General features: G+C 36.1%; 1 protein-coding gene across 9 annotated transcripts in view; it reads left to right on the top strand.

Annotated features, from left to right (window-relative positions):
- The window catches only part of ATP8A1 (ATPase phospholipid transporting 8A1), a 135,137-nt gene that overhangs the window by 75,305 nt on the left and 33,424 nt on the right, over positions 1–26,408 (top strand). For all 9 annotated transcript variants that reach the window (XM_049834500.1, XM_049834517.1, XM_049834491.1 and 6 more), the window contains 6 exons: positions 4,671–4,843; positions 13,007–13,190; positions 13,299–13,409; positions 20,405–20,479; positions 20,615–20,737; positions 23,240–23,318. In XM_049834500.1, the coding sequence (XP_049690457.1) occupies positions 4,671–4,843; positions 13,007–13,190; positions 13,299–13,409; positions 20,405–20,479; positions 20,615–20,737; positions 23,240–23,318 (745 nt within the window). The remainder of the gene's footprint in view (positions 1–4,670; positions 4,844–13,006; positions 13,191–13,298; positions 13,410–20,404; positions 20,480–20,614; positions 20,738–23,239; positions 23,319–26,408) is intronic.

Genomic DNA, 26,408 nt, shown 5'->3' on the forward strand with positions numbered 1-26,408 from the left:
TCAGAATGATGAGCAAACAAATTCCATGTAGTGAAATGACTCCATCCATGCAGGCACAAAGCCAGGAGCTTCACATGCTTCTAGTAGCACCTAGCAGTGCCCAAACAAACTAATCCTAAGTTCCTTTCTAATGCTGTTTCTTACAGAATACTCAGTATCTGCCAAAAATTAATTGTTACTGTGTGGTTAAACAGCTGAAATTGTAATCAGATGTTGAAGTACAAGTAAGGGTTAAAACTACCAACTTGCAAGTATACAGTGCTTTGTAGAGAAGAGGTTCTCCAGATAAAGTAGGAATGCAACATTAAGTGAAAAATCTCATGAGGGGAAAGAACTTAAATCCTTTTACCACCCTCTAAGGAAGCCTTAAGTGAACTTAGAAGTGGAAGAATTTCCTCAGTGGGAAAACTCACTGTCCAGAAGGCTTCAGGAGGAAACCCTGGAATGAAGTTTACCTTACTCTGTGTTGTGGTCAGGTAGCTCAAGATAGGACTGCGGGAGAGAAAATGAAAAGAAACTATGAGAATCAGCAAGAGTGCCTTAACTGAAGGGTTCCATGGTAGCATGTAGGAGTAGGCTACAACATTAATTAAAACATGTAGTACTTTTTTTTTAAATAAGTACTTATTTAAATGTTTTGACCCATTTAGAATAATGCATTTTCAACATTAGCATGAATTTAATCATGATGACTATATTTCAAATATAAATTGTTTTAAGCAACTTACTTTTGCTGATAAAATTTAAAATAAAATCCCAAACGCCGGACAGGCAGAAGCTGTTGATTAATGTCTGGAACCAGAGTCTGTTGATACAGTAAGCAACTTTTGATGCAAATAGCCTGTGATATTAATGAAGAGAAGCAATTTTCTCTTCTTTTAGCTGGATAGCTTTTGAACAATTGAGATAGTTGTTTGTTGGAAAAACAGGGAAGGTTTTTGGTTCAAGCCCTTAACTTCGCTTTTGAGTTTTTCGCTCCTCAACCAATATCTGAGTAAAAATTAACCAACACAAGTAAGAACTTCTGTCCTATATTTAGGTTATTTACACAGACTGCTGGATTTCAGAACTACGGCAGTACTTAATAGATTTGAAGTGCAAAAGATTGACTACTTTGTATATTTTTTCATATGTAATGAAATAAAGTGAGGTAGCTTTATTTAACTACTAAAAGGAGTCCAATAAAAACTCATTAAACAAGCATTGTACATTAACCACTTCTAGTATGATGGTTAAAAAGTTGAATAAATATTAAGCAATACATTTAAAAAATAACTGTATTTAAGTATAGTTTAAGAATAGAAGATAGTATCTAATATGATAACTGCACCGTACTCCGTATTTCAAACTGAAGTGTCTACATTGTGTAGAGATTGAGAGATCCTTTCCGTACATGCAGAAAGTATGTTCAGAGTACATGGGGATGCAGGTATTGTATGGCAGCTGAAATTGCATATGCAAACTGGTTGTTTGCAAATCTGTCTGTGGTGATAATATAGATTGTGGTTTTTGAGGAGCAGATAAATGTAGCAATCAGTTTGAGGGCACGAAGCAGTTCAAAAAATAATAATAAACTAGCTCTATGCCAATATTTTAACAAGAGACTCCATTAAAAGTTTTCTGCCTTATTTGATGGTGCATGTTTCACTGTTCGATTAATGTATACCTGGTTTCCTACCTTTTGCTTGCTGGTGTGGTTGGAATCAGATGTCAGTCTCCATTTTTAGTGCAACTGGTTCAGTCAGACATGGCCTTGAAAATTCTGATGGAGGTGTGGAGCGGGTCTCAGGAAATTGAGAGAGGGATGAACTGCTGTGATTGCAGATCCTTGAGTCAGTGCAGCTGCAAGGCTGGATGCAATTCCTCCTTCCTTTCTGCATACGAACAACAGCTGGCAAGAGGCAGTAATAGTTAGTTGGAATATTGTCTCTTAAGGAATATGGCTTAAACTTTGGCTTTTGAGCAGCATAGGTCCATCTCTCGTACTGGGACTGTGTCCCTTGCCTTGCAGGGGAACTGTGCTCCCATGAGGGCTGCTGGACAGCTCAGTTCCCTCAGCACAGGAGGGCCTGAGCAGCCATGAAACCTTGAAGAAAGAGATCCCAGTGTAGTGGGACCTGTGTATTTAGGATCTTTGAGAAGAGTTGCTCTGTGGCAGTCCTCTCCTCTTTGGCTCTTCTTGGCTATGTAAAAATGTTGGTATGTTCATAGGAGTTAGGAAGGTTGGCTTCTCTTGGTCTGCATACTCTTCGCAGTAATGAAAAGAGTGGTGGTAGGTGAATGGTTCTTGCCCTTGCTGTTAAAATAATAGTACAGTATCTGTTGCATACCAGCAGCTTCTTCTAAAAAGGATTTATCTCAACTCTAATCCTTTTAGGGACAGGCAGGGTACCCTGTCCCTAAGACATGTAAAAAAGATTTAACAAAACAAATACTTCCTCAATTTGGTCATTATTATGACCTTAGCATGCAAGACAGAGGAAGTTACAGTGAAAAAAAAAAAAATATGTTTTTTTAGACTGTATCCCAGCTCTGTGAACTGAGTTTACAAAGAATATGCTGAAATACGACATCCTCTTTTGTATGAACCAATACTCTTATTTATGGAATTAAAATAAAAACAACCCAAACACCCCCCACCCCTCCCCCTCCCCAACTCACATTGGCAGGTATAGAACTGGAAAGACTTCCAGGAAGCATTTAGATATCTCTATTTTTGCAACATTATTTGTTTTGAGGCTGCACTCCCATTAATGCCTGCTTAGCTTCACGAACAAAATGTGGTTTTGTTAGTAAGTTCTTACAGTTATATAAAAGAACACTGGATTTTATTTTGCTTTCGTAGTAACCTAATGGTCTGCTAAATTTCAGTGTAGTGCTGTTACTCATAGACAGAAATCATAACATCGCCTTGTTCTTTTAAGTGTGAACTTAATACTTAAACTGAAACTAGAAAATAGTTTGATCACCATTCAATTTCACTGAGAAGTATTTAATGGATACGGTGTAGAAGTGAATAAGGGACGTTTTGATACTGCTTTTAATTGAAGGCATTGGATTTCAGCATAGAACTACATGTAAGCCTACAAAGGAATTTTAAATATGGCAGTTTTATAGTTGGGGTAGGTGTTTTGTATTGTCTTGGGGTTTTTTTTTTTTGAATATGTAGCATGCCTGGAGCTACCTGATGGCATGTCTGTGGTAAAAAATTAAGGTCAATTTAAGCAGAAGAGTTTATACTGCATGTATGAGAAGAAATAGTAGGTGATAGGAGTATGAATTTTCAGGCTCTTGCATTGCTTAAATTTAGTCAGAAGCTAAATAGTCCATGGAGATGAGAAAAATTGATTCTTTCTTTACATTGCAATATTTCTTAATCAGAGAAGACACTCTGGAAAATAGTTACAGAAGTTATTGTCATTTTAAAGCCTTTCTAACATGTGATTTTAAACAGTGGCACTTGATTTCCCTTGCAGTTTCTATGGGGGGAGAGCCAGGAAACCAGAGGTGCAGAATTCCCCAACAGCCTAATCTTCTTTTGCATAAACCAATTAATCCTTAGAAGGCCAGTGGAAGCAAAGTAGGCAAAAACCATGCACAACAGTGTGTGGAACTTGGAGGAGCAAGTTGGGTGGGAAAGGCAAAGCAATATCTTTAATTTCATTTCAGAGGGTTTTGAGACTTGTAATTACTACTCAGTGTTTTATTTTTAGGTGGTTACACCAAATTTTATTTACATATGCCTGACATCACTGAAGTAGCAGGATTATTTGGTTGCTAAACTTGTAGAAAAATCTAGGAACATTGTGGTCATAGGATGTTACTGGTTTCCAAATCTGATATTTTATGAGCAGAAGTTTTGTCTTCATCTTCCTTTCTACTCTAAAATGCTTCTTACTTCTGGGCTGTGAAGCAGGAAACAATAGCAGAGTATGTTGTAGCTCTATGAAGGCCATTCAAAAAGAAAGAAATGCAACAAGCAAATTTTTTCTTCTTTTTGACAGTCTATGGTAGAGTTGTACTGCTAACTAACAAGATATTTAGTGACCTTCCCAAAGCAGGCAGTGAAGCCCTGCTGCATAAGTACAGATTAATGTATTGTCTACTGAATATAATTTGAGTTCTCAGTACTGGATCACAGAATAGTGACTTGTGTAGGTGTGATTCAAACGGTCTTCAGCAACTGGAAAATACAAAATATGATCCCTTATATGTAGTTGATGCAGCCTTATCTTAAAATATATATCTAATGTGATAGTTAGAATTATCAGTTATAATGCATGTACTTATAAATTCTCTCTGTCTTTTACTTTCTTCTAAACATTTAGGACCATTTTATATAACAGTGAACAGAAATTGTCTCTTCTGGTATCTATATATGTGTGAATCTTCTTTTGCATAGGTATACAGAAAACTTTTATTTAATTTTTTTTTGGGGGGGCAGAGTGCAAGAGCAATCCTACACACTGTTTCTACTGTGGTTTCTAATAGTACAGCTGTTGCAAATACTTTTTTTCATTTTATACTGTCTATTTGATAGCATAATCAAAAGGTAATTGCCTCAAAAAACTAAATGCCAGTGTTTCTGTTCACGCTGAAATTAAAAAAAAAAGCTAGACTTAAGAATAGTAGGAATTAAAAATAATGGACACAATTTTTTTGTGTAACAGGGAACAAGAGAGACACTTAGCCATCATTGCAGTACTCTTGGTGATGCTTTAAGGAAGGAAAATGATTTTGCTCTCATCATTGATGGTAAATCTCTGAAGTATGCTTTGACATTTGGAGTGAGACAGTATTTCCTGGATTTGGCTTTGTCATGTAAAGCTGTTATTTGTTGCAGGTAAGGTTTACGTTATTCTTTCTCTACAGTATTTTTATTGACATATAAAAACTAAGAAAATTCTTTTATTTCAGAGAAAATACACATCCATGTTGTCCAACCATGAAATAAAAAAAACCCAAACAACTTTAGTCACGGAAGTTATGAAATACAAGCCATTCAAACAAAATATTTTTGTAGAGCAGTCTGCAGCAGAGTGTACCTGTCAAAGTCATTCACATTGCATATACCCAGAAAAATAATTTGTTATCCGTCAAGGGTGGTCTCAGCAAGATTGAGACACTGATCTTAACCTTAAATTGATACTACAGTTAACTGCAGGTTTTAGCACATCTGGATTCTTTTGTAGAGCTTCCTCCACAGGCAAGATTTTACATCTCTGCTTTCCCGTAGGCTGTGGATTACACTGCATAAGAAGTGCACAAAAATGTTAAAGGTACTATTCTGGATGATTTTTATTTCCTGAAGCTGATGGAAACACCTTTTTTTTTTACTATTATTATTCCTGATTGTTTGGGGGTTCTTTTATATAATCAGACTTTCATCCTTTCCTGTAAACATCAGCTATTAGAGCTGTAAGCTTACCGTAACAAGGGAACTTTTTCCAGATCAAATAAAATTCAGTATCTGCTTTCTTTAAATATACACAATATGAAAGCCATTGGGCTTGCCTTTTAATATTTCCAGATTTATACAAAGGAGGGAATACATAGAACTGTGTGAGTGACAGCTTATGTGTTTGGGGCCTTCTTGCATTTTTATGGCATTAAACACAAAAACCGCAAACATCTCCTAAGCAGTATATCACTGTTTCTACATTTGAATGATTGAACAAAAAGGGAAGTTGGGTACACAGTAGCTAGATAAACAAGAACTGCTACTGTCAATGTTTAAAGAACTTGGTTTAGGCCAGGTGATTAATCTGTCAAAAAGCAGAAGCAAGGACTTTTCTTTACAAGACCGTTGGCAACACAGGTAGGATATCTGTATTAGAAATGCAATCAAACATTCCAGAACTGTGGAAATCACTGCTATTTTCATCAGCATCTGAGGTAACTCTTAGAAGGATAACAAGTTAACGTTCTCGGAGTATTTTTCAGTATTTTGACCTTTGTAGTAATGTGGAAAAAGCCATTTCCTATATTAAAACAAGAAAAGTTAACTCAGAAACAAGGTATTCAAGCTCTTCTAGAGTCCTATAGCTTGCTGTTTCTCAATATACAAGTGTCACAAATTCAAGTTGTCATAATTAATGTAGTACTGAAATTTTTAGGATTGTCTTTGTATTCAAGTTACATCTAATTCCATATTTAAATAAGATGCGATGTCTGATAATAATTGCTTTAGAAAGAGAATCTATGAAAAAGGAGGTCAGCCTGGATTTTATACGAGAACAAAGTAATTCTTAGAATTCAGCATCACTTCCTACCAAATTCAAATCTTTTTTTCAGTAAATTCTATAAGTTTATTGCCTACGACCTCATTATTGCCTATATCCTGTTATCTGCATGAAGGTAGAGACATGGTCTGTACAAATGTGAAAACTGTTGTACATACACTTGAATAGATTGTCTGCTTTTGATTAATAAGATAAATAAATGGAAGGTGCTTGTGTTCAGGTAGAGAGTTTAATAATGTTCCATTAAGATAAAGCAGATTCATCTGAAAAATCAGTGTTCAAAATGGAGCTATTTTTCTGCCTGGGAAAAGCAAATGAGGTTATAGTATCCAAATAAAGACCTGGTTTGTAGTCTTTCCATCCTTTCTGTCAAGTGGTATGTTATGCCACCAGGTGATTTTCTTTTTAATTAATTTTTTTCTGGATTAGCTTCATAGACATGCTCCAGCATGAAACGCTCTGAATTTCAAACTAAGGTGTTACTGTCTTTTAAGCTGTGATCTTAGACTGATACACAGTTTATACAGTGTATAAACATTTTTCTAATGGCACTAGTCTTTCTGACTGGCAAGTTGGAGCTTTGTGCTTGTTCTACTAGTTCCAGTTTTGCTCAGTATAGTAAGTGACAAGCAGGACATGCAAGTAGAACTGCTCTTTCAAAACTATGTTTCTTTTTCTTCTTTTTCCTTGATTTGAAAATACATTTTATGCCATTTGAAGAGACAATATTGCCATTTTTGTTGACCTATAGAACCATTGAAGAATATTCTCTGCATATAGCTGTTCTTTAGTGGTAGCATTTTTGTGATGAAACAAAGTGCAAAATGAAAATTTCTGTTATAGTAGCATTCTCTCTGCCATTTCTACATTTCTGTGATATACTTAGGTCAGCTGGTATCAATATATGTCTAGGTATATGCTGTGACATACTTTTTGGTTGTTTAAAAATTGGCTCTAGGTTTAAAACTAAAATATTTCCTTGTAACACTCACTGGTTTGGTATGTGCTTTTTTAATATCACATGCTTCTCAAAAGTCAGAATTCTGACAAAATATTTATTTCTGTTAATGCTCCATCTTTAGTAACAAAAACTTCATTTCCTGGTTTGTGAGCTTGAAAATAAAAAGTCTGAAAATGGTAATTTTTAATTAATGTAAATCACTTAAATCTATATCGTCCTAAGTGAAAATGTCTTTTCTCCATCCATATAAAAGCAGTAAATGTTTTAAGTCCTCCTTGGTTTTATAAGTACAAATTACATCAGTTTCTTTGAAGTTTTCAGACTGTATTCACTTGTTCAGAAGCATTTCTTACCAATGGATTCTTCCTAAGACTAGCCATAACACAGATGAAGCCGACAAATATTCTGTAGACATTTCACTTCAAAAATCTGTGTATGTTATTAATTCCAAGCAGATGTTTGGCTTAAAGACTTTGACAAACTGAATTCCAACTCTATATTGGCATCAGCTTAATGTGTGCAAGAAGAATGTTAAATGGATTATTCTGTAGTAAAAATGTACAGCTAAGAGTGAAGAAAATTAACAAAGTGTGGGGAGGGGGGTGTTGCTTGGTTGGTTTTTTTAATTGGTTTCACCATGAACTTGATGCACCAGGCAGTGAGAGTAAGTGCCATCTCCCAGCTGCCTCTATAACACTGTCTGAAAGGGAAATAAACCACTGTTCCTGGAAAGTTCAAAAAGATGAAAAAGAAGTTCTCAGGTCAAGAATCTTCTATAGAAGCTGGCTGTAGCAAGCCTTGGTACAATACTCATCAGCAGAGTTCAAATAAAACATGTAACAAAAGATGATAGAAATGCTTTTTGATATACTTGGACCACAGAATTTTTCTGAAGGGCTGTTGCCCAGAAGCTTTCATCCCAAGTTCACCATAAGGCTGTACTCATCCCAAGTACTTTTTTCAAAAGTCTGATAGCATGTGTTGCACAGACTGCTGAATAAAGTAGTTAGCTGCCTTCAGTGCAAAGGCTGTATTATTTTTAATTTCTTTATTTTTTGCTTTTGAAAAATCATGCAATGAAATTTTATGCAACCATTTTCTCTGATTCATTGCACTTAAGTTGTAAGTAATTTTACTTAATTGGCACAGTGTAGGATTGGGGTTTTTTTCGGCTGAAGGAACATCACCCAAAGGTGAACCATGAGAAGGTGTCCTCTGGCAAATGGAGAGGAGAACCAGAAGAACTACAAGGATGTTACTGGAACCCAGTGGGAGTTGGAGTATTGTACGTGAGCAAAGACGAGCGTAGATACCACATACCCAGTTTCCCTTCACAACACTGTCTCAGTGTTAAGCACGATGGTCTAGCAAGAGAGGCAACCACCGTTAGTACACTCCTATGCTGGGAACTCAGATCTATCTAATGTTGAGGTTTAATCTAGTTGTTGAAACATCCTTACTTTTTTTCTTCATATAACTTCATTGGGTAGGTAAAATGCAAAATCCTGACACTTGCTAGAGAAAAATGAAAAATATTTTCTTTTCTTTCTTTTTTTTTTTTTCCCTCCAAATGAGCTATGGACCTTATACTATTCCTTCGTATTTCTTCTATGACACTGAAATTGAATCAAGTATCAGTCTGTTCCATAGTAAAAAGAGAACCGTGGTGATATGGACTGAAGTCATAAACTGATACTGTTGAAGTATGGTGTATAGTGAAGTTGTGTGATTATGATGCATACATAAGACCTCATTCTACAAAAGACAAGAGGGATTGTAGTTCAAACAAATAATATAACAAATATGCTTCAACTGTAATATTAATGAATTTATAGAAGAGATAGTGTGCTTTAATTTCAGAAGTTGTGTATCTGGGTCTAAAATATACACAGGAAGACAGATCACAATGTCTCAATTTTTAATAGTTTTTTCAATCAATTCTGTTTAAAATTTGATGTTTTAAAACAGTTCTCTCTACTATGCTTGGTAAATTGACTTTTGCCACCAGGAATAGTTTGGGATCCTCTTTCAGCTTTTAAATAGTCTAAGTTTCAGAAATGTTATGTAAGTTTTAACTAGTAAGAGTTGTGATTGTTACTGTAGTTTACTGGTTTAGACAAAACTTAATTCTTCATGGAGGTTATGAATAAGTGTGTGTTTCAGGACAAAGCATGTCTAGAAAACCTTGGTTTTCTCCTACAGTTTTAAGCTATGTTTCAGAATAATCATGATCAACCTTAGATGGCTAAAAACTTCAATAGCCTTTATTTTAGTGGGAAAGGGCTTTCCTTTCATAGGAAATTAATGTTGGTTTGGTGAAATTTGCATTTCTAAAGGACATATTCATCAAAATCTGTCAAAGACTGTTTCTACTTTTGCCCTTATTAGTTAGCTTTTCTCAAATCTTTGTAACTTGGATTTGTTAATAAAGGAAATGGATAATGGATAATATCAGCAGTGTGATGTCAGAGATTTGAGGTTTTTTCTGAACTTTTTTACCACTCTGCTGGATTTACTTTTTCAATGAACACCATGAAATCAGTCACCCGCCTCAGCTGTTAATTCTAAGAAAAACTTTGGTTTCCTTTTTTTAAAGTTTATAGCTTGTCTGTCATGTGAACATGGGATTTTGTTATGCTATCTCCCTGTTTGGGTTTCTTTTTTAAAAAAAATAAGGGGGTTGTTTTCTAATTGCATTCTTATTCAGGCAGAATGGAAGGTAGCTGGCATGACCATTAGCTTCAGCAATTATGTAATTGCTTGTTGGTTGTGGTTTTGGTAGTTACGGTAGAGTTTACAGATAGCTAGAAAAAGTGGTGGCCAAGCATTGGTGTTAGTATCTGTGTGCTTAATGGAAAGAATATAATTGGTGCTTCAGTGTTCTTTAACTGTAAAAACTTAGTGTTGAATGTGGAAAACTTACTAGCTCTTTCTTCTTTATTTGGAAAGAGATGAGGGGTTTGTTTTGTTTCTGTTTTTTTGGAGGGGGGACAAAGAAGTGTGATGAGGAAATTTATATGACCAGTTGAAAAAGAAAACTTTTCCTCTCAAGTTGAATTATGGATCAAAAGTTTGGTCCAAATAGAGAGCAATGCATTTTAACCTGTAATGTCGGTCTGTCCAGTGTCAAGACAGGCAAATCATTCAGCCTTGGCTGTAATGCCAGAGATCAGTGGGCAGACATGAACATTTTATTATGCCATGTACTGAAAAATAATTTGATTAATGCATATATTTGGAAAGATTTTGTTTCTCTTTTGTAGGTGGCTTGTTTTTGTTATTGCCTCCATTAGCACTGGTTTTGTGATCTTAAAAAGCAATCAGTATAAATAGGACAGTATTTTTTTGCCACATTCACTTACCAGATTTGATAGAATTCTCTGAGCAATAACTCTTCAAACTAGAAAGGACTTACCCGTCAGAAATCTCATTAATAATATAACAGTATAAATTTCTCAAGTATCATGAGGCTTGCCGGTATTCATGTACTTATAAGAATGGTGCCTTTGGGACCTTCAGCTTGCAGGATCTTTTGTGCAGAAATTTAGGACTGCACAGATGCCATACATAATACAACTGAATTTTTGGTGTCTGGTGGTAACGTTTCTTTTTGTTAGTAAGCTTATGAGTGCCTGTTGTGGTTTAACCCCAGCCAGCAGCTAAGCACCATGTAGCCGCTCACTCACTTCCCCCCACCCAGTGGGATGGGGGAGAGAATCGAGGGAAATAAGTAAAACTCGTGGGTTGAGATAAAAACAGTTGTATAGAATAGAAAAGAAGAAACTAATAATGATAATAATAACAATAAAAAAGTGACAAGAATAGTAATAATAAAATGATTTGAATATACAAAACAAGTGATGCACAATGCAACTGCTCACCACTTGCTGACCGATGCCCAGTTAGTTCCCGAGCAGCGATACCCCCCAGACCGGCTCCCCCCCGAGTTTATATACTAGATGTGACATCACACAGTATGGAATATCCCTGTTGGCCAGTTTGGGTCAGTTGCCCTGGCTGTGTCCCCTCCCAACTTGTGCCCCTCCAGCCTTCTTGCTGGCTGGGCATGAGAAACTGAAAAATCACTGACTTAGTCTAAACGCTATTTGAGCAACAACTGAAAACATCAGTGTGTTATCAACATTCTTCTCATGCTAAATCCAAGACATAGCACCATACCAGGTACTAGGAAGAAAATTAACTCTATCCCAGCTGAAACCAGGACAGTGCCATACAGCAGTCTTGGTTCAGGTGAGAACGATATTCATGAACTACACAGGCCATGTTACTTGGCAGTATCCCAGTGAGCAGCAATATACAGAGCATGTTCAGGAAGGAACATCATTTAAAAGTAATTACTCTTTTGTGTTTTCCTTTGCAAATTTGTTCCCTAATACTTGTATTCTTAATTTCTTGTATATTTCTGTGTTTTTATTCTTTGACCTGGAAGAGTTAGGTTATGAACATCCCTATATGATCCTTAACCCTGAAATTTTTACACTGCAGGGGGGATCTTTCACAGCCCAAATTGCAGAGTTTCAGAAGCTTATGGTGCCAGAGGGGTTATTGCCATGAGTGTGCATATAGAAGACTTGTAGGAAACAAATTACACATTTTTTCCCCCCAGTTTTTGGTGTCAGTATATATCTAGTGGCAAGTTCTGCTTCTTATCCGTGTCTAGTTTTTGCATGGAGGCATCTAGAATGAGTTTGTGTAGAAGGCTGGAAAGATAGATGAGGAAAGGATGGTTCTTCACCAGCTGCATATCCCCAGCTCCACGGCAGGAGTCATGCTTTGGTATCAGAATTGCTCTGTTTGTAAGAAGTGGTGAACAGCAGTGGTGGGGGAGACAGGCTCGCAGAGCTTTTTTGCATTTCTTCTCGGTTTTCTTTATACCATGAAACAAGAGGGGCAGGGTTTGATCCTTGACACCAGTGCCAGGTAGCACAAAAGTGGATTGCCACACTGCTTAGGGTTTGCTCCTTCCCTTCCCCACCCTGTGAAACACACCAGTCCTAGCACATAATTTCTGTATATTATTTTCAGTTATGATGTCTCAAATACTACAAGGACTGAATTTCAGCGTACGAAGTAGAGCTTTTACAATGTGAAATGGAAGGTACAGGTCTGACACACAATGGTAGATGGAGCCAAAACTGATACAGTTTCATCAATAGAGCTTTAGAGAGTCATCACTGGAATAATTTGTCCGTTCAACTGTGGACAGGCATTTTCTTAATGACAGATAATTAGAGCAGTCCTGAAAAGAACAAGGGAGAAGTTACCAGCAGTTAAAATGGAGGACCAAGAGCTATGTGCAAAGTTGCTTCCTCTAATTTAGCTGTGTAGGCTATGTTAACGTGGTGGCAGTCCACTCTGTTCCTGTTTCCATTGACATCTGTGTCTTAAATATCTTGTTCGTTTATAAAATAGAGAGAGGACAGAGAGGAAAATAAAAAGTATAACAACAAAATATGCCAAAATCTGTAATTGTAAGTTAATACTGGTAGTGGCAGTGTTTGGGATTTCTTCCATTAATTCTGTTTTAGGGGCCCATTGCTGTTTGACCTGTGTCTCTCCAGTTCTTTTAACATCTTGCTTCAACAAATCCAAGGTTTCTATGAATTTTGCTGGGAATATGCTTTTAGCATACAGCCCTAAAGGACAATAACAAGACCATGTCGCTGACCAGGATGTTAGTTGGCCTGTTTTTATTACCTTTTCACAGAATATAAAGTATGTTTTGAAAGTATATTCATTTGAAAGTCCTGTGTTAAACCCTTTTCTTTCTGTTACCCCTTAGGGTATCACCACTTCAAAAATCTGAAGTTGTAGAAATGGTTAAAAAACAAGTTAAGGTAGTAACTCTAGCGATCGGTGATGGAGCAAATGATGTTAGTATGATACAAACAGCACATGTTGGTGTTGGTATTAGTGGGAATGAAGGTCTACAGGCTGCTAATTCTTCAGACTACTCAATTGCTCAGGTAAGTCATTACACTGTAAAATACTACAATAAAGTAATTTAGTATCAGATGAATATTGGTGTTATGAATGTTCTGATTGTATGTTTGTTCATTTTTCATTTTTTGCAGTTCAAGTATCTGAAGAACTTGTTGTTGGTTCATGGAGCCTGGAATTATAACAGAGTAGCTAAATGCATCTTGTATTGTTTCTACAAGAATATAGTCCTTTATATTATCGAGGTAATTTTACAGTAAATTAAATATTACTTCTTGAAAGTAAAAACTTTATTATTTTGAGGTTTTGATCATTATATATGACTTTAAAGAAGCACTTAAACTGTCACTAAACACTTACTAGTACTGAATCTTGTTTTTTAATAAACTGATTAATATTAGTGATTTCTTTTTTTACTTTAAAAGACCCAATTGTCTAATTGTACATATTTCTAATAGAAATATGTACTAAAGATTAGCATTGAATTTTTGTGTTGCATAATACTGCTAGCTTATTAAAATTCCGCATCTATAACATAATTACAGTATTTAAGGAATACAGTTACAAGTAGCCTTTACCAAGAGATATAGGTGGTTAAGCTCTTTGAGCTGGTGTCAGTAACTGTCCGGTTTGCAATCTGAAGCCCTTTTTCGGGTCACTGTTGAACTGCAGGGCTGTTGCTGTTCAGAACAGTAGTTAAGGTTTTTACATACTTGTTTAGTCACACTATTGCATACCTTTCACTTGTTGATGGGGTAACCGTGCCTCCTTAGGCTCTAGTTCATGAACAGGAATACTTTCCTGAAAGTAGCTGACCTGGTTTTCTCTCCTGGGATTTTAAGGAAGCTGGAGTCTTGTGAAAAATAAAGTAGTATGAGAGGACTGTGTTGTAATAAATGTACATTTATTGGTAGGTATGGTTAAGACAGCAGTATAGGTATAGTTTTCATGATCTTCATGATCACATGGCAACCATAGAATTTGGAATGTATTTTTAAATGTTTGTTTGGTTTTTTTCTCCCTCCCCTTCATTTAGTGTTTTTCTTTCAACAGCTGCTTGCCTTCTTATAGCCAAATATGTATCTAGTAATTATGTTTATAATTGATTCAAACTTTGTATTCACAATGATACTTTGGGTTAAAAATGTGGAAAAAAACCCTAATTTGTTGCAAAGCTTGATCACAAAATAAGTTTTATAGGTCAGTCTTCTGTATTTTTATGCTAATGGGGTTAGCAGTTATTCTTAAAACTTTCTTAGTTTTTTTGAATATATTTTCAAATTAATATCTTAAACATGTGCAGTATGTGTCTGTTTTTTACTGAAAGAAAATGCCTTATTTCTGTTAGCCCTGATGTAAGCATTAGGTTAATATTTCCAATTGTGATATTTATGTATGTGATCTTACTCTTGCAATATTTGAAAATACTTTAAGCATCTTTTTATGTACAAGTGTTGTAGCCAAAAAGTGTGCGTTTTTCCTAGCATATTTTTTACATTTTCTAAATTTTCCTTTTTTCTCTTTATTGTGTTATTAACATAAATAGATTTCAATCTATAGTAGCAAGCTTGTAGCCTGTTTAGAAAGACTTAAAGTAGGAAGCCATAGAAGAAGCAAATCCATTAAAGATCCCTTATTGCTTTAGAAGTGATGGCAGACTTTAGATCCTGCATTTCAAAAGCTGAATATCTGATTAAATGATCAGACTTGCAGAAGTACTGATTAGCAGTAGTTCTTGAAGTATTTGAAAAAACAGTATTAATGTATACTTTGTGTTTATAGAAAACATACATGTTTTAAAACATACATGTTCTAAAGTTGGGCTGTAGAACATACTACCTTATTTTTCTTAATTTGCTGCCATTGTCACCTGCAAACACATTGTAAATTTATAACTTAAATCAGATATAAATATCCCACAGTTTGTATTCTTTGTGGAAGAAAGTTAAATGCAGGGTACAGCGATCATAGTCTAAAAATACAAAAGACTAGAAGAGGTAGTCTCTGCCTCCTGAGCGGATGGAAGGGCAAAGAGATCATTTTTGTATGGGTTATGACCCTTTATATATAATGCGTACAAGCATTTTACCATATACACCTTCTCTGAAAGACAAGATGACTTCTGCTTGAATTCCTGTATACCCAACGTTTGTCACTTCAGAAAACTTTCACAGATGTTAATAGCTCGTGTCAATACTGTGAGTGAATGGGCAGAAATTCATCATTGAATGTCTCTAGAAAGGACAACTGCCAGTCTTGAATCTCTCTTTTCAGTTTTTTGTACGGATCAGGCGTGGGAGCAGAGAGCTCAATGAGTATTTGTAAGCTGCTGCTTACTATGCAGAAATGCTACATCAGGAAAAGGTCTGTGAAGCTTTTGTGGCCACGCCTCCTCTGTCCTGGAGTTTAGAAAATAATACTATGAAAGGCATGTCTGGAAGTTGCTTATAATAAGTTTCCTTTTATTAGCTGACAAGAACTAAAAATACCTACCTTTACTTAATAGATGCATATTATATTTTTAAATGTCTGCTCAGTAGTAATCAAACAAGTAATGTGGTAGATTCCTTTTAATCTGAAATACAGCCCTTTTCCTAGGCATTTGTGACGTGATACAAAATAAGTGCCATTGGTTTCTTGGTTCAGAAAATGGTAAAGGTTTGTAGTAGTACTCCTGCACACTGATTAGTGTTTATCAACATTTAAATTCCTATTCATAAGAAACTAGAAGTGATCTGTAATAACTTTCTCTACTCTGTGTCTTGCCTCTATAGATATTTAAACACGGACCTCATTTTTTGTACAGGACTAGTCCCAGTAACTTTAGAGGTTATATTCTGAAGTATCATTCTAATTGCAAGGGAAAACTTTGAATCTCTAATAGTCTGCTAATGTGAATTATTAAGCCTGTGCCAAGCCTCACACTCACATAGGATGCGTCTATGCAGAGTCTCATACTTATTTTGAGGGGGCTGTCATTACCTGATAATGATAGTTGGGATTGATATTGATCCAGTGATTGAGAACTCCTTTGTGGATTGGTTTTGGGTTTGTAATTACCATTACTGCATATACCCTTGTTAAACTACTCGTTTTGTGAAGTTATGTAAATCTCCCTTCAACATCAGAGAGACAAAATTTTCCTATTCCTACTTTTTGTTCTGCTAGCTAGCAATAACTAGTAATAACATAAAATAACTTTCATGTTAAATAAAAATGTTTACAATTTAAAAAATAATAATCTTTGAAGATCTGCATAGGTCATTCATGTTTCATGCAGGGGAAAATTCAAACAACCAAGTAAGAGACCAGGGTACAAGCAGAAGAAACAGATGCCTAGAGTCCACATTTAAAGCTCAGTCACAGACACTTAAACATGGTCATTTGTAACAATTTAAGTGATACTACATAAACAATTCAATTATACTAAGTAATTAGAGCTGTAATGGCCTCTTTTTCATTCAGTAAACTTTGGATGATGGTTACCTACTCCCCCCCGCTCCCCTGCCCAAGCCCTTTTCATCCCACTGCTGAGTTACAGGCTTTCTGCTGCTCATGTCCGTAACTGAAGTTTACCATTTTGTTCCCGATTCCCTTTGCCTGACACATCAGATGAATGCCTGTGGTCATATTGAGACCCATATCATGATTAAGCCCAAACACGGCTAGGCTTTCTGTGTATACTCACACTGCTTCTGAGCCATAGAGTTTAGGGACTCTTGTTCAGTATGCCATAGAGTACTTAATGTATGCAAACTGCATCGAGTTCAGTTTAAAACACAGACAGCAGAAAGCGATTGTGGTAGTGCCCGCATTTTTTGCATTATGTGGTTTGAAAACTTTGGAATACAAGGATCTGCATTGAGGCCTGTCTCATTTTAGATGGACTGTGAACCTAAATCTTTTATTTTCAATGGAAATTATGTAGCCGCTGAACTATAAAATGATCTGAATTTTCACTTTCCTCCCATTTACATAGTCTAAATTACTTCTTAAGGACACCTATCACCTGCCCTTCTGTACAGGGGTGCTAGATTAGTAATTTGAGCTGTTAAGAGTGGGACCTACGCCCTAAAAGAGAAGTGGCTGAGTCTGCTCCTAAATTAGTATCATGTACAACATGGCCTAAAAACTTATTTTGCAGGTACAGCTGTCTTCATTGTCCATCATAATTAGAATGAAAGACACTTGTGCATGAGTAAATTTCCCACTGTGAAGCAAGTGTTCATTGTCACTCACAATTAATAATGCAGTAAGCACCATAGTAGTTTTTTCATGTATGGTTAAGAGTGTAATTTTCTAGGGTCGGAGGTTTCAAAGTTAGGGCAGGTAGGTGGCTTATTTTCTTCCCCTCTTACAGTTGGAGATGAGGGCCATGTTTATCCTTCCTGCGCTTTTTTTCCCTTCTACATCTGCTAATTATTTTTGAGTCATAGGTGTCCTTAATGTGAACATTCAAATACTATCTTGTAAACAATAGAAAATCCATATTTCTGCTTAGATATTAAAGGTGCTCTGTCTCTTGTAGTAGTATATCTTGTATTCCACTAAATACTACTGTTTCTACTACAGAGGGCATTGTTTTTAGCCACATTAAAAGGTTTCTCTTCCCAGCCATTTTTTTGATAGATTCAACAAGAACTTTAGAACCCAGGGGTGCTACCAAATTTCATTTCTTCTTGGCTTGAATCTAGAACTCTCACCAAGATATGTTCCAGCTCCTTATTCCACTAAACTGAACTAAAATGCCTATAAGTTGCATGCTTTCTTTGGAAGAAAGTAAATGCTAAGATTTCAGGAAGTTAGTACTATGCCTTAAAGGATTTCGTTACATTTCTACAGTAGTTTAAATAGCTTGGAAATTTTAACTCCTGTACAAAATAAAATTGAAAGCAGCAGGGTTTCTAAGGAATAAAATGATGCATAGCATTTCTGAGAGGCCTGATAGCAACTTCCTGTATGCCATTCCATTATAAATTAAAATTTTATCTTAAATACTTGCATTTCTTTAAAACAGTTGCTCCAAAACATTTTCAAGTGTTGCTTAACATCGCTTACCTTTAATAGTAGTTGAATATGTGGAATAGATTCAGTACACATATTTAAGCCTTTCTCTTTAAATCAGAGTTTTGTAACATTGTGACTGCTAGGTAAATCACAAGAGAAAGTTAATGTTCTTTACATATACTCCTTGGTTATGAAGGGTCAAGTATATATCTGCTTGTGGCCTCTTTTATTTTCTTCCTGGAGAGTAGTACTTTTGTTAAATTCTTTCTGAAATTACCAGCAATGAGGTGTACATATATTTATGCCCAACTACTGAGTCACATATTCTCTATGAAAACTGTCCTTTTCCACCACCCTAACTCTTTCAAATTAAGAATTCTAAAATTTACTCCAGCATTTGATACAAACAAGAAAAAAAAAATAAGGGGTAAATCTGTCCTTCTCTCCTAAGAGCTGTCTTCCTAGCCATCTGCCTAGGTTGGGAGTAAAATAATGTAGGAACTAGGTATAATGAGAAGGTTGAAAAGAGAGAAGGCAGTTGAGGAGCACAACTTGTATCCAGCACTGGTAGTGAGGTTCTGAATTAGGTTCACACATTTAGCTTAGTTGTAAAACATCCAAAAAACTGTGCTGATGTTGAGTGTGTAATTAATTGTTCAGTAATGAACAACTGATTATGCACTCATCTTACTCCCTCATACTTAACTACTGAGAAGCTGTTGCTAACAAATGTCTACTAAATTCATCACAGTTAAATCATAACTCCTCTTTCAAAAGTCAAAAATCAAAATACACAAGAGCTTATAAAAATCTCATTCAACTAGCAAGTAATTCCATTACGTTTTCAGTGAATAGACTGAAAGGTTAGAAAGCAGTGCTTGTTACTGTTAAATCAACCAAAGTAAAAAAATTTAGTGTTATAAGACTTCAGAAAATTCAGCGTGTTCTATATCTCTGTTTTGCAGCCGCTAACATTCATGACTTTGCATGCAATCTTGTTCTAATAATTGGCCACCAAAAAAAAAAATCTATTTACTCTTCATTTATTGGTTGAACAAATAGCAATTTCAGCTGGATTTTACCTCCCATTTTTAGTTTTAGTAGTTGTTAATTTCAGGGGGGATTCCATCTCAAAGTATTCACAAACATGTTCAAACATTCCATCACATGATAAAAAAATCTGAGCTTGGTCATAGAATCTGGTCACCTGGAGGCCAGCCTGGGTACATACTGATAAACACACATATTGATTGTAGCAATTTATGCTTCCATAATAAAGTCAAATGAAATGTTAACTGTAGGAAAGTCTTTACAAAGTGGCGTCTAAAAATTCACTTGAAAAATGAGTCTTAAATTGAGTAGAATGTTGTTTAGATGATCCTAACTTCTGTCACCTTACAGCTTATGTTTGTCATAGGCAATATAGTTTCAGTGTAACTTGTTAATAGCTGCTTCTCTACTTTTGTCATTGAACTAATAAAAGCATAAAGTAAGAAATAGAGGAAAGCAGTCATGCTGCATGCTATACTGAAAAGCATAAGAAAATGTTATTGTTCCTTTCAAATTAAATTTTAATTTTTTTTAACCTTTCAGCAAAAAGCAATAAAACTTACGCAATGAAAGAGAGATCCGATTGCCTCTCTAAAATACTCTGTAGTTGAGTTAGCGCTTGTTAACTAAGTAGTTGTAGTTGATTTAGTGCTCTGGTAAAGCCTCACCTTCTCGTAAGTTTCATGTATGAGGAAAGAATATTGGTATAGTTTTCAGTTTCAAACTGCAGCTTACTGTATGAATTCTATTAGTTCATACAGTTTGCTAATGATAAGAAGATGACTGCTTCTAATCTTTAGGCGTTTCCTGTGATTTATTCCCCCCCCCCCCCCCCCCATATTTCTTAGAATTTTTATTTCATTAAGAATGAAGTACAATACAAATGCAGTGAGGTTAAATCACTCTTAAATACGTAAAGAAATTGACACTTCTTCTGAAAATAGCTACTTCCTTGAAATATTTTCTTATTTAAATGGAATTGCTCACATATTTGACTAGATTGCCTGTTAACTGTTCTTGAACGCAAGTTGTTGGGGTTTTTTTCAGATGGGTTTAAACCGGAACATTTTCAACTCTGTCGTAAATGTATTCTAGCATTACCCCTTTTTGTGAAGCTGAGGAAAAATCTGTTAATCATACCTTGCAAGACATTTGAGTAATATACAGTTCTCCTCTTTTTCAGATCTGGTTTGCATTTGTCAATGGCTTTTCTGGACAAATTCTTTTCGAAAGATGGTGTATAGGTCTTTACAATGTGGTAAGATGATTTCTGTATTTTCAGTTATTTTCAACCATAATTGTGAAAGTTTCTTGAATAAGCAGTCTTTAAGCAAGTCCTTGCCTATAAAATTTTGCTATATGTTGTTTGGTTTTTTTTACATCCATCTACTAGATGTTTACAGCAATGCCTCCACTAACCCTTGGAATATTTGAGAGATCCTGCCGAAAAGAAAACATGCTGAAATATCCTGAGTTATACAAGACTTCCCAAAATGCACTGGACTTTAATACTAAGGTAGATAAAAAACATCAAATATAATTAAAGCAGAAATTAATAGGAATTCAGTATAGTTATCCTTTTTGTTCTATGCTGCTCATAATTAAAAATTAAAGGGATTTTTATTGCTACTATTTCCAGTTGTCCACTTATCCATAAATAGCACAAATCATATTTACCCATTTTTAGCAAGTATGGAGATGGACAGCAAGCGTTTTATGTTTTTCAGCCCTGATTTTTTTAATTTTTTTTTTTCCTCTGCGGGTAATAAAGCTGTCTTCTATGGGCAGAAGTGATTAGACCTCTCTGTCGCTGGGCTGTATGTATTTGTACTGTTATATGGAAATGGATTACTGAAGCCTGTGGAGAAGTGTTGCAGAGGACAATAAGAACTGTCATTAGATTTGTAGAGGGAGGGACTTGGTACTATTCTTTGTCAATTTGGAGTTGAGATTTTATGGTTTAATTTTGAGTTTTTGGAAGAAATACTTGGAGACAGTTAAGAATGTGTCAGGGTAGATCAAAAGGAATCTGAGGCTACTTTTGGTGGGAAATGGGCAACGTTCATCTTGGAGAGACTAGCACAAGAAGTAGTAAAAGAATGTAGGACTCTTTAATACATAAAACATACACAATTTCTACAGTATGTCCATAAATAATCTCTTCAAAAAACTAAATTAAACTTCTTGCTGAATCTGCAATTTCATGAATGCTGTGATGTTTGTAAAAGTTCCTTCTGATTGTATTAGATTTTTCTAAATATAATTGGAACATTTCAAGTAATGTCATTGTATGTTGAACTGGGGGACGTTTTCAGTGTGTCATTGAATTAACAACGCCTACCTGTGTTGGTCTGTAGTAGATGTGCTGAGCTGGTACAGCATACTTAGCTCTCGTATATTTGCCACTTGTGCTGTATAACTGGAGTACCCCTATCTATATAGAATTACTTGCCTAAACTCTCTTTGTTCATTGAAGCATGTGAGATTTTTCTCCCTCTTCCTCACTTCATCCGTTCACCCACAAAAGTAAACCTGAAAGTTTTAAGAAAACTAGGGAAAATAGTTTCTTGTGCCACTGTGAATGCTTTAAAACTATCAGACTTCGCATGGTCCATTAATACAGACACTTTTGTGTTGTGTTTTAATAAATAATGTAAGTCATGAGTTACAGTTGTTGGATTTTTCTGTTTTCATATAAGTCTGTAATATTTTTATTATTGCACAGATGCATTGTTGACTTCATTAGAAATTCTGTGGCTATTCGCATACAATGCTTGCTATGAGTAAACATCTACAAACTTGCCAGCTACAAATTCCCACCTGTATAAGTTGAATAGTTGGTGTTAAAGATTTAGAAGCATTACAGCCTTGAATGTTGATGCAGATGTTTGTTATGGTAAAAGGGATCAAAGGTTATGAGGTCATGACAGAGGTTAAAGGATTAGCATGTGACAATAAGAATTGGTCAGGAAAATGGAAAAGTAGAACTAATTTTTCTTGCACCCACCTGTGCTTTCTGTCAAATAAAAACTTCTGGTAATGACATAGCAAGAAGGAGAGACAAAGGTTAATGAGTAGCACAAGTTCAAATGTGCAAACTATTGGAGTGTAAATTGGATCATACAACCTAGTGTAGTTGTATAATCTAACAAAAGACTTTGAGACATCGTGGAAAATGTTGTGAGGCAGGCAACTTAATTTCAATTGTTTGAACACCTTAACACTCATAATACACATCAGTTGGTTACAATAAAGGCTATGATTGTCAAAAGCGTTGTTAGTGAAAAAACATGATTGCTATCCTGAACAAAATGGGTTACATATTTTTTATTAAGTCTTTTTATATCTTTATACAATATATTATGGAAGGCATCAATAGGTTGTTTATCCTGAAACTTAATACAGTTCTCTTCAGAAGGCATATTTTACAAATTAAAATAAGTTTGAAAGTAAAATTTGAATTATTTAGCAAATACATTAAAGGAAGTTTAATATGATGAAGCTGTGCACTTCAAGAATGGCGCATGTAAGGAGAAATCTAAGGAAGATGCTTTTATTTATCCTTTTTAATTCCTTTGTATGTGGAAATACATAGGTAGGTATATGTAAAACTCAGGTTTTGATTGTTCTACTATCCAAATTTCTTATTACACAAAATGTAAATTATAAAAGCTAGAGTCCGTTTTACTTCCCTACTTAGAATGTAGCAATTGTTCCATTTGTCTTGTTTAGTTTAATTTTTCTGATGATATTCCCATATGTATACATTTTCATTTCCCTTCTGATTTGAAATTAAAAGGAGGAGATAATACGCACTTTTTTTTTTCAAAACATAAAAATAAACAAATGACCCATGAAGAGCTAAGAGGCAGAAAGTGCCTGTCAGTTATATTACTTCACAGTGGTGGCGTGACAGAAACACATTTTGTGAATCTAACACACAGATAAAGAGAAAGGTCAGGGTTCACACAGCTAGTTTATTGCAGATGGTTCTCATGGATTTTCTGTTTTCCCTTAGGTTTTCTGGGTTCATTGTTTAAATGGCCTCTTCCACTCATTCATTCTGTTTTGGTTTCCACTAAAAGCCCTCCAGCATGGTAAGTATTATGAAAAATAAAAATGTTGAAAGGTACGAAATATCTAAATACCTTCTTTTTTTCTTAGGAAAGCTTCATAAATATGAAGAGTTTCGTGTGGTTAAATTTCAAGATACCATTTCTAGAACTAGAGTGGATGCAGTACATTCTAAATGTTTTATTTAAAACCTGTTTAGGAGTAATATTACGTACATATGCATAAAACTATACTTAAAACGTGAAACAAGATGGAGAAAAAGAGATTGCAATTTAATTACGCTGTTTTTTAATGCATTATGCTATCGTGGTAAATACCTACAAGATCCTAAATCACTACCATCCCTTGCATTGTCTCATGTTTTGTAAGCTTTTATGGCTGATGTGTATACCTTCTCTCCTGTTACTTCAGGGGCATACTAACCCATTAGTTTACATATATATATGAGTAGGCTTATGGCAGAGGAAGCTGGGACATCTTGGACAGCTCAGTCCTGTCATTCTTCTAGTTCAACTGTTGTATATGCACCTGAGCTGCAGAAGAAAATGAGACACTTGGGAGGAAGGCTGTATTAACTAGAGGAAACTTGAAAGCACTGTTTGCAGTTTGTGGGAATGTTTGCGGGGGGGGGGGGGGGGGGGGGGGGAGGGGGGCAGAACTCTCATAGGGCTGGGGTTTTATTTTGCTTCTGCTTTGTGGAGAGAAAAAAACCCAAATGTGTGCTTTGCAGCTTTTCTGTAAAATTAGTAGTCTTCTCAGTTTCCCTCATATAGCCAGGAAGTCTGCCCTGGCACAGGGGACAGAAATACTCTCATGGACATTTTGGAACTGCTGAGACTAGGTAATGAGACAGTCGCAGCTGCTTGTGCCCAAAAAGGTTAAGGGGGGAAAACTTCTTGTAGAGTATTTTATACTCAGTGACTTCTGATGGGTAAAGGGAAGTAGGTTTATACTCGGTGACTTCTGACGGGTAAAGGGAAGTAGGTAGCAGCCGTTTTCTCTGAAAGGCCACTCACATCACATTGGATGTGAGTCCCGTGGCAGTGGTTTGCATTGGAGAAGTTTAGACATCCCAGGAGGAAAGAGGTGCCAAAATGTCAATGCGTACTGTAACACCACAACCTTGAATCCAAACAAAAATCTTCGTTCAAAGCTGTAGCCAATCCATGTGAGAGATTTAAGCATTACATGGTAGAGAAATGTTTAATGAGTATTTGTGGTGATGCAGAGCAGAGTTCCTGTAAGAATGGCAAAGCTGAGATTCTTGCACGAGCGCTTGTGAGAGGACTGTAGCGCAGGCCTCTTCAGCTTGCAGCCCCTGGACTAGAACTGACGTGCAGGCAAGTGGCCTCTGTAAGTCTGAACAAATTGCCTTCTGCCTTCCTCTTTCATGCCTAGAGAAAGGCCAAGTGAGCAAGGAGAGCAGAAATGGGACCCGGGGATTGTGTACATGGTGGGCAGTATAACCAGTACTTGCCGTGGGTCCGGCTGGTGCACAGAGCCCTGCATGAAGGGGAAATGAGCACAGGATGGGAGCTGCTGTTAATTAAATCTCTGATGGCTGTGTGTGCGAAGAAGAAAGGGAAATAATGTTAGTTTTCTAGGAGGGAGCTGATGACTGCCAGAGAGATCCACCAGAGACAGGAACTTCTGAGAACAAGTCTCCACCTTTTAGCAACGAAGAGGCGCAGGAGGATCGTGAGACATGAAAGGAGGAACGGGAAGAATGGGGCATAGCTCAGTTTTGTGCATAAGAGTGCTGAGTCCCAGCACTCTGACTGATGGGAACAGATTTAGCTGCCTGCCTATTCCTCTCTTTTATCCTCATTTTGCTCTTTACTGCTAGGTATATATTGTTAAGCAGCAAAGTGCACGTTTGAGCAGGTATTTATTAGAACATTGAAAATCAAATCTTGAAGATCGTGAAAATCTTTCAGAGCTCACAGTCATCCTCTTCTTTGAGCATTTCTCACTTACCCACCTCTTTTTTGCATGTAAATGGAAAATTTCAAACTGCATGCATTGTAGTGGTGTCTACCAAGAAGTATGCAATCAGAGAATAGGTATGGATTTGTAAGAATTGTCAGAATTTGCTCCGTGGGACCTAACCATTGTACAGTACACAAAACTAGAGTCTTTGCACGCCACGTACTGTCACGCACATATGAAAAATGACGAGGACATAAATCTTCACAGAAGCTTCTTCTGATGCAACTTTGTCAACATAACAGTAAATGAGAGTAGCCAAACTTATATGTACAAGTAAACCCACCAACTGCTCCCTCTTTTGTATAACCTTTAAAATGAGCTATGGTTTCGGCTTTGTTTTCAGTCTTCCAGAGCTCTTGTAGACCTTTGTGGTGTGCTGCTCTGTCCAGGGAGAAAGTTAAATTGGGGAAGTGCCAGGAATGCAACAAGTTATCATTAGAGCTAAGGAGGCAGCCATTGTGAGCTCCTCATCTTAGAATGGGAGAGGGCTATGTTAAGGAGGACTATTTGCAAGCATTTTTATTCTGTTTTTTTGTGTGACCTTTCACCTGCTGTCTCTTCCAGAATATCAATAAATAGAACTTTTATTTCCTGTGATAAACTGGCCTCACAGGCCCTGGAAAGCTTCTAGAAAGGAGCGCTCTTCATCCACAACTGACGTGAATTTCATTTCAAGCATGTGTAAAGGTGATACGAAGGCTGGAAAAACACTCAACACAAATATGAAAACATACTTAATTAGCAGCATTTAATATACCATATGCTAGCTGAGGATAGTGGGAAAAATAAACGTTTTCAGCTACAGACCATTTCTATAAGCTTGTCACCTTCCTCTAACTAGCCCAATCAGAGGAGTTTTAACACCCAACCCCCACCCCCCCCAAAAAAAAACAACTCTAAACACCTCGATTCTTCCTTTTCCCCAAACACAGCTTTTAAAAAACATCCTTCCTTATGTGCTCTCAGCATTAGTGGGTTGGTTTGTTTGTTTTTTGTTTTGTACTTTTATCCTTCCTTACTACATGCACAGTATTTTGATCTCTCTTTATATGATGGCAATAAAAAACAGTATCCCAGTGATTAGAACCTCTACAGCAGAGTAAGTGTTCTGGTTTAGCTGCAGT

Source organism: Accipiter gentilis, chromosome 3 (assembly GCF_929443795.1).
Source record: "Accipiter gentilis chromosome 3, bAccGen1.1, whole genome shotgun sequence".
NCBI lineage: Eukaryota > Metazoa > Chordata > Aves > Accipitriformes > Accipitridae > Astur > Astur gentilis.